The 8,872-nt window shown below is 45.3% G+C and overlaps 1 protein-coding gene across 1 annotated transcript; it reads left to right on the plus strand.

Moving 5' to 3' along the window:
• The first annotated feature begins 3,303 nt into the window (after positions 1 to 3,303).
• On the plus strand, positions 3,304 to 6,064 carry HAPSTR2 (HUWE1 associated protein modifying stress responses 2). Its single transcript, XM_019019096.4, has one exon. It carries the CDS (start codon positions 3,859 to 3,861, stop codon positions 4,678 to 4,680), a length of 822 nt encoding a protein of 273 aa, XP_018874641.1. The 5' UTR covers positions 3,304 to 3,858; the 3' UTR covers positions 4,681 to 6,064.
• Positions 6,065 to 8,872: the final 2,808 nt, after the last annotated feature.

Here is an 8,872-nt window from a genome sequence, read left to right on the forward strand (position 1 = left end):
GGCACGTGAAAGCAATAATTTTGAATGTTTGACATTTGTTTTGAAACTACCTTACTACCCCGTACCCTTTACCATCTGTCTGTTATCCCTCCCAACACCCACCTCTGTCTTCCCACAGGGCTCCATTGTGTGCAGTTCCTGTTTCTCAGGGGCGGAGCTGTGGGAGGCAGCCATGGGTGCCATAATAGGCACCTGCGGCCATCACAATGGGCTGTGGGTGCTTGTGGGAGAGACAGATTGATGTATTGTGCATGGGGGAGGAGGGCTGTCACTTGAATCCATGTGAACCCAGGCTTTAGGGGCAAGGGAGATTGACAGCTTTTGTAGGTTGCATTTCTTTTTCAAAGCTTGGCTTTAATAGACAGTAAGTTTGGGGCCCCAGGCTTTCACTCCCATAATTCTAACAGGGCAATCACGAGCATTCAGCATTTCTTTTTACCCCCCTTGTTACGCATTAAATGATTTCAGTAAAGGAATGTGCAGCATTAATTAGAATTTGTTAGCAGATACCAAGGGGAAAAGTTTCTTCACAACAACTATAGGAGGTGTCATTTGTACAAAGACTTTTTTGTTTTCTTTCCCCATTACATTATCACTGCAATATGTAAGGTAGTGATTCTTTTCATTTAAATTAAGTGGAAAGCTACTAAATCTTGTTTTATTCTCCAAAAAGAATAAGGTCCTTAACACTTATCTTTTAACTTCTTTCATTTCCTAAGGTTGGTGTTTACTTTTGCTTTCAGTCTGACCCATTTACTGGTCTGTGTGGTTGTGTATCCAGTTTTGTGTACCATTTAGCTCTTACAATTACAAGCAACCCACTACTGATATATAAGGATTGTTTCCAGGTGAAAATAGCTAGCAATAATGCTGGAAATCATTGATACTGGAGCCCATTTTGGTAATGGTATACTGAGAAACGCTAAAAATTAGATTGCTATAGATTTGTGTCCTAACTTATTTTCTAACACTATTTTTCCCTACTTGATATTTAACCTTAGCCAAGACACCAAACTTATGGAAGAATGAGGCAGTGGCAAAGGAATATTTTTTTTCCCGCAGAAAACTTACTCCTAAACCATGTCAGTTTTTTTTTTAAACATCAAAAGTTCTCCCTCACACACATACACAGATAGCATCATTTCCTTAGAGCAAGTAAAAAAATGGTCTTTTTGTTTAGTATCTGTTTCCTATTATTTTAAAAATAATCCGGACATTTTAGAATTATATACGAAGAAAACTAATGTCAGATAGGATATCTTATAAACACACTCTCTGGCATCCTGAGAACTAATAAAACATTACTAAAATTTCTGGTGTGATTTTTTTCTAACATCTCTCATATAAAATCATTTTCTCAGTAGAAGGAGTTGGAGGCTAATTGAATTAGAATTTCCCCCACTCAATTGTTTTATTTAAATGTGTTAAGGACAACAGTGAAAAATATTGTCTACCATTATTTCTCAGAAAGAACATATTCTCACACAGTTGTCCGGCTCTGTCTATAATAATAATTTGGCGCAATGGTTTAAAAAGTAGTGGGGTGATAATAATTAGGGTGTGCGACACAGAAATTTCAATGTGGGATTCAACATTTCACCATGCAGGGCATGAAAATTGCCGACCAGGGCTAGTCAGCTCTAAGTACTAATTAACTAATTAATCAGGTGCTGAAACCAACTGAATGGAGGATACCAGCCAGACAACTCAAGCCCAAGCAGAGTGTTGTGCTCTTTAAAAGACAGAGCAGTCTTTCTTCTTGGTTTTTAACCCAGTCAAAAATGAGGAGAAAGTAGGATATGCTGTCCTACTGTCAGTCATTTTGGTCTAAGCTTTTTACTTAGAGAAAATAAAACAAAAACATGTGCCTGATGATAATAACTGTGATGCACCATATGTAGGGCAACCCTCAAAGCTCTGCAAACCTGCTTACTCCTTGGCCACGAAGTATTAATATTTCAGGTCTGGTGAGGGGTGGGGGATGAAGTAGGGTCTGCCTTCTTGGTTTCTTCCACAATATGTATTTTTTAACATAAAAGAATGAGAAACGTATCTCTCCTCTTAGGCTGATCTTAGGTCTTTTGCCTCATCCTTCGTTTATGTAAATGAGAAGAGTCCAATTACACATATGGAAAAAGGGTTTAATGAATCGTGAAAAAGCCCGGTTTGCAGAGAAAGGGCACAATTCACTCTTCTTCTCTTCTAAATTTAACTTAGAAACATGTATTTCTTTTAAGGGAGATGATAAAACTTAATGATAATTTTATTTTATGTACTAGTTTTCATTCTTGGGAATTATTAGACATATTTTGCTAGAAGAGTTAGCTTTATTTATGTCTGTAAGGCTTTCTGGATACTTAGCAATTATTCCACAACAAAAACTGCAAAATTCTAACTTTTTTCTCTAAATCTTAAAAATGATTACGTTAGTTCCTCCAACTTTTGATGTTATTTTTAGCTCAGTGATTTTTTTTTTTTTTTTTTTTTTTTTTTTGCTTTTAACACAGTTTGCTCTGGAATTGTCTGCACTGAAAAAAGATTGCATTATTACAAGGGATTTGTTATTGAACCCAAGGAAATGACGTTAGTGTTCCATACCGTTTTAGCTTAATTTTGGTATTATTATGATGTTTTAGCTAGAATTTTTAGGGTTTTGGAAATTAGTTTTTTTTTTCCTAAAAGGGACTGAACTTTATATTAGAACAGAAAATCTCGTGTTTGAGCATTCATTTTTATTTCCTTTTTTCTTTCCCCTTGCTCCTTCATCTTGGGATTTTCAATAGTTGAGAGTAGTCCACACAGAATCCACTCTCCACCCCATTTTTCTTAATGACAAAAACCTTTGCAAGGATGAAGGTGGGATCAATACCATTTCTGACCGTTACTCTTGTAATTTGATAAGTATGAAACTAACCCCGAAGTAGTGCTTTGCAGGGACAGCAGGAAAGTTCTCAATCAGGACTGGAGCACTTTCCGGAGACCTAGTTTAACAACTTCAACGGGCACTTGGGGAAACTGAGGCCCAAGAAGACGAGGCAGGCACTTTCCCTGTGATTTTTTTTCTTCTACAAAATACTACTTTCGTCCACGGAAAACACTTTTCTCTGGCACCTAGTGTGGGGAGGACATTGCTAGGGTCCAGACTGCCTGCCTACCTACGAGGGCCGCGCTCTTTCCACTTTTATTCCCCCGGCCTCCCCGGATCGGCGCCCTGGATGTGATCGACACCATGAAGTTGCCCCATAATCCTCTCTGGCAACATAGGATGTAAAATTTGATCAGCTCATTGGATGAAGCCGACAAGTCCCAAAAATGTGTGAAAAGGGTGCTAAGAGGTAGGCAGGCGCCGCGTTGAGGCAGCGCTCCTGCCAGCCCCCCTCCGAGTTATCGGTGCTGCAGCCGCGGCGCAAGCGGGGGCTGGGACCGAGCTGCGGGGCCGCAGCGGCGGCAGCGACCGAGGCGGCGGCGGCGGCGGCTGCTGGGAGGCCGCGGCGCCATGGGGGGGCCGTAGGAGCGGACCGTGGGGCCGGAAGGGGGCATCGCGGCGGCGCCGGCGGCTGCGGGGTTATCTCCGCGGCCGCGAAGGCAGCATCCGCGCCGTTGCGGGTGGCTGAGCCGGCGGGCGGGGCGGGGCGTGCACCAGGGCCGCGGGCGACTAGCGCTGTAGCAGTTGGCCTCAGGGCCCCGCCGCCCGCGCGCCCGCCCGCCCTTAGGGCGGCGCACGCGAAGGAGGCGGCGGCCGCAGAAGGAGGCGGGGAGCTCGGAGCAGGAGGTGAGGAGGTGGAGGACCAAGAGTAGGCGGCAGCGGCGGCGGCGGAGGAGGAGGCCGTGGTGGAGGTGCGCGGCCTGAAGAGGAGGATGGAGGAGCAGCAGAAGGAGGGCGAGGCCGAGGTCGCGGAGCACTGGTTTTCCAAGTGGGAGCGCCAGTGCCTGGCTGAGGCCGAGCAGGAGGAGCAGCTGCCCCCCGAGCTGCAGGAGGAGGCGGCTGCAGAGTTGGCAGGGCTCAAGAGCGAGAAGCAGAAGCTGTGGCACCTCTTCCAGATCTCGGCCACCGCCGTTGCTCAGCTTTACAAGGATTCTGGGTGCCAACAGCAAGGACTTTCCATGTGGGACCCCTTCCAGAATGCGGCCATGGCCGTGACCAGCCTCTACAAAGAGAGCGGGGATGCCCACCAACGAAGTTTTGACTTGGGTGTCCAGGTTGGCCACCAGCGTCGCATCAAAGATGTGCTGGAGTGGGTGAAAAAGGGCCGGAGCACCATTCGTCGCGAAGACTTGATTAGCTTCCTGTGTGGCAAAGTGCCCCCCGCTCCTCCTCCACCTCGAACTCCTAGGACACCCCCGAAGCCACCCACTGGGGTCACCAGCCAGGCTGTGGCAACTGAGTCCAGCTCATCGGTGGACGTCGACCTGCAGCCCTTCCAGGAGGCGATCGCCCTGCATGGCCTCAGTGGTGCTATGGCCGGCATCAGCATGCGATCGGGCGACTCGCCTCAAGACAGCGGTGTCGCTAGCAGTGGGCGCCGAAAAAGTAGCTTCTTGGAGGACGACTTGAATCCCTTCGACTCAGAGGAACTGGCCCTCCACCTGGACAGTGGGGGGGTCCGCAAGCGCACCTCGGCCCAATGCAGTGATGGCATCACAGACTCCCCAATCCAAAAGCGCAACCGAATGGTCTAAACTGCCTCATTGGTTGCCTGCTGCCATATTGCTTGAGAGTGAACTCAACCGTCGACATGCTTGTCTAAAGGTTACTGGAGACCATTTTTCTTCCCTTCTCTAAGTTAAACAAAGATTTCTAACAATTTTGCCATAAAGAAACTTTAAAAGTATTCCAGAAGAGGCTTCATATGACTCTGACTTTCCAAAAAATATAATCCTAGCAGAGAACAAATATGTAGTAGTTAGCAGGATGATTTAAAGCAAACGTATCTGGTCAAGGCAGGAGTCTGATTTATCTTGTTCACAGTTATATTCCTCAGCACCTAGCACAGTTCCAGGTGCTCAATAAATGTTCATTGAATGAATAAATGTGACCTTATTTACTCTTAAAGGGAAGTCATAGCAGGTGCTTATTGGTTATAGAATACTTTTTTCTTTGATAATTGTTGGCTTTAATGGTCTTTGCCAATTCAATTGCATTGTATCAAAATGTAAAACTTGACATCTTTGTGAAATCTGGAGTCTTCCATTTTTACCTCACTATACCATGCACCTAATTTCTAGAAAGAAACTGCAAGTAATACATATCAGGCTGTGATTTTTGTAATTTTGAAAAATTGTTGATTTTGGTGATTATGTGATGCTGCAAAGAGGTGCTGTGGTGGTTACGCAGATATTACTTGATATTGAGTCAATTCAGTGCTTTTTTGGGGAAAACTAAACCATCAACTGAGACCCTGATAAGATGGTGGCCCAGTGGTGCTCTTTTTTCTTAGGAATGTAAAAATTCCTTTTTCTGAGGTTACATCTTTTTTATGATCTCTGTTTTGAAGTGGAAGACCAAGTAGTCAGAATGAACTTCTGGGTTTGTTTGTTTGTTTGTTTGTTTTTAAGACAGAGCCTCGCACTGTTGCCCGGGCTGGAGTGCAATGGCGTGATCTCGGCTCACTGCAACCTCCGCCTCCCGGGTTCAAGGGATTCTCCTGCCTCAGCCTCCCGAGAAGCTGGGATTACAGGTGCCTGCCACCACGCCCGGCTAATTTTTTGTGTTTTTAGTAGAGACGGGGTTTCACTATGTTGGCCAGGCTGGTCTCGAACTCCTGACCTTGTGATCCGCCCACCTTGGCCTTCCAAAGTGCTGGGATTACAGGCATGAGCCGCGGTGCCCAGCCTTTTGAACTTCTGGGTTTTAATTAAGGGTACAGCATGGTATAACCAAAAGAGTGTGAGCTTCGTTTTAAAAGGACCAACAGCAGAATGCTAGCTCTATAAATTAGCTGCATGATTTTGAACAAGTTACTTAATGTCTATTGGCCTCAGTTTTTCATCTGTAAAATGGAACTGTGTGTCTCCTAAGGTGGTTGTGAGGATCAGGTGAAATTTATATTTCAAGTGTCCAGCACAATCTTGGCACATAAAATACTCATTAAAGGTTCTCCCTTCTCTATAAATAAAAATCAATAAAACATTAAAATCATTTTATTTTACAAAAAGCAGAAAAGTAGATCAGCTTTAAAATCAGCAAGTAGAATCTCTGTGTTTGAACTGGAAATTACTGTTTCACATTAGAAACTTGCCTAAATATCACAGATCTTGTGTAAGTGTGTTGAGCTCATGAGCACTCAGGGTCACCAATCTGGATACTAGGGCAACCTTGGAGTTCCTGAAGTTGCCTGAAGGATGCACTTTGCAAACAGGGGTAATGAAACATCTACCACCTCTGGCCTGAAAAAATATGAGAAGGAGGGTGTAAAGTAGAAAAAAATTGGAAGCCAAGGTCCTAGGGCACCTAAAAGGCTAAAGTGGTTTTAAATGAGGGTGGGGTAGGGTGGGGTGGGGTGGTGTGGAAGCGATGAAGGAGGTAGAGCAGGTGGGGATCTGGGGGGTTGGGGAGGGGAGGTGGGAGTATGATTATTGAAGTGGGGGTGGGGAGTTAAAAAGCCCAATCTTCCCAGGGTCTCCCAAAACCAGTGCATAAAATATTATAGATTGGCAAAACCTTGCCTTTACGTTCACACCAGAGTTGTTCCTGCTTCATTAGCGTGGCCTTTCGAGTAGATTTGTAATTGATGAATGCATTAAAATAATAAAATAAAGCAAATTCCATGATATAATAAAAACTGGCTGGCCGGGCACGGTGGCTCATGCCTGTAATCCCAGCACTTTGGGAGGCCGAGGTGGGCGGATCACCTGAGGTCAGGAGTTCGAGACCAGCCTGGCCAACATGGTGAATGAAACCCCATCTCTACTAAAAATACAAAAATTAGTGGGGCGTGGTGGTGGGCACCTGTAATCCCAGCTACTCAGGAAGCTGAGGCAGGAGAATCACTTGAACCCAGGAGGTGGAGGTTGCAGTGAGCTGACACCGCACCATTGCACTCCAGCCTGGGCGACAAGAGCAAAACTCCGTCTCAAAAAAAAAAAAAAAAAAAAAAAAAAAAAAGAGAAAAAAACCCAGAGAAGAACTGGCTATTGAGGTACTGTGCTAGGTCCTGAGAAGGGATATAAAAAAGCATAAAAACAATTCTTATCCTCAAAGAGCACATCCTGCCTTGGAAGATAAATTATGTAGCCAAAAGCACGCTTCTAACTGGGAAAAGTGCCCAAGGGCTGTGCAGAATTCAGAGGTCAGAAACTCTCCTTGCTGAGAGGGTCACAGCTTCTGGAAGAAGTAGCATTTGAACCGGGCCCAGAAAAATGGGTAGGAAGGGAGTGTCCAGGGATGCCAACAAGGAACGGTGTCTAACAAAGTTTGAGAAGGAGCAAACAGTGAAGTGAGTTCAGGGAATCACGAGAAATGGGTAGGGGAGGTACAAGCCAAGGTGTTTAAGGTCTCAAATGCCTGTCCCCAGTTCTTTAGGTTCTGTCTAGGTGCAGGAGGTAATACTGCTTTAGGAAGATTAGCTTGACAGAATGTCAGCTTGTCCAAAACTGAGACACTGGGGCAGAGACAGAGACAGGACAGGGTATCCCTGTAGGATGCATTTTACTGGGGATGTTGCCATTCAGTTAACCCGCATTGGGGGAGATGTTTACCTTGACAGGGCTTTCTCTGACCAGCCTTTGCTCATCCCACCCTCCCACACCACAAAGCTTACAAGGTGGGAAACAGCGTCACTGTGTTCTACAGTGCTTCTTTTTTTTTTTTTTTTTTTTTTTTTTTGAGGCAGAGTCTCGCTGTCGCCCAGGCTGGAGTGCAGTGGTGCAATCTCGGCTCACTGCAAGCTCCACCTCCCAGGTTCACGCCATTCTCCTGCCTCAGCCTCCCAAGTAGTTGGGACTACAGGCGCCCGCTACCATGCCCGGCTAATTTTTTTGTATTTTTAGTAGAGTTGGGGTTTCACCATGTTAGCCAGGATGGTCTCGCTCTCCTGACCTCCTGATCCACCAGCCTCGGCCTCCCAAAGTGCTGGGATTACAGGCGTGAGCCACCGCGCCCGGCCTACAGTGCTTCTTTAAGGCTAAGAAAGCCTTCACTTCCAACAGCAGTATCTCTTGGAAGGCCAGTTTTGAAGAAAAAAAAGTGGCCATTCCCTTTTTTTTTCCTTCCTGCTTCTTATGCACTGGAATCATTGGGATCTATAGGACTGATCAACTGCAGCAGTTTAACAGGTAGGTAGGGAAGGTCATAAGAGGTCATGTCAATATGAGGGCAAGGACCTCATCTGTCTTGTTTACTTCTGTAATCCCTGGTACAGTGCCTGATCCATATGGGCACACAATGAATATTTATTAAATGAGTGGAGGAGGAGGACTCTGTCCAGACCCAGGTATATCTATTCTCCTTCCCCCTTTCTCTATTTACTTACTGCCCAGGGAAGGCACCTGAAGCCCATACCCTAATTTGTAGATAATTCTTTGCTGTGTATCTTTACCCTCATTCCTAACTACTAGATTCAGCTTTTTGCAGTGTGGTGCGTCCCATGACCACCGCTCATGAGAATCTCCTGAGGAGTTTGTGAAACTGGTGACTTCAGAATCGCCCTTGCTGAATTAAAATCTCAATGGGAGTTTCCCCAAAGCTACCCGCTTTCAGGAAGAGGTCTCAGTAATTGTGTTGCACAGCGAAGTCTGAAAACCCATCCTGATGCTGATTGTGATGGATTCAAGTGATGGATTCAAGGAGCTAATTTTAAACTGATGATTGTTGTTGAACTTTCTATGCAGGCTTAAAGTGAATCTCCCCATTTGTAGATATCTTTATCACTTT

This window comes from Gorilla gorilla, chromosome X, assembly GCF_029281585.2.
Source record: "Gorilla gorilla gorilla isolate KB3781 chromosome X, NHGRI_mGorGor1-v2.1_pri, whole genome shotgun sequence".
NCBI lineage: Eukaryota > Metazoa > Chordata > Mammalia > Primates > Hominidae > Gorilla > Gorilla gorilla.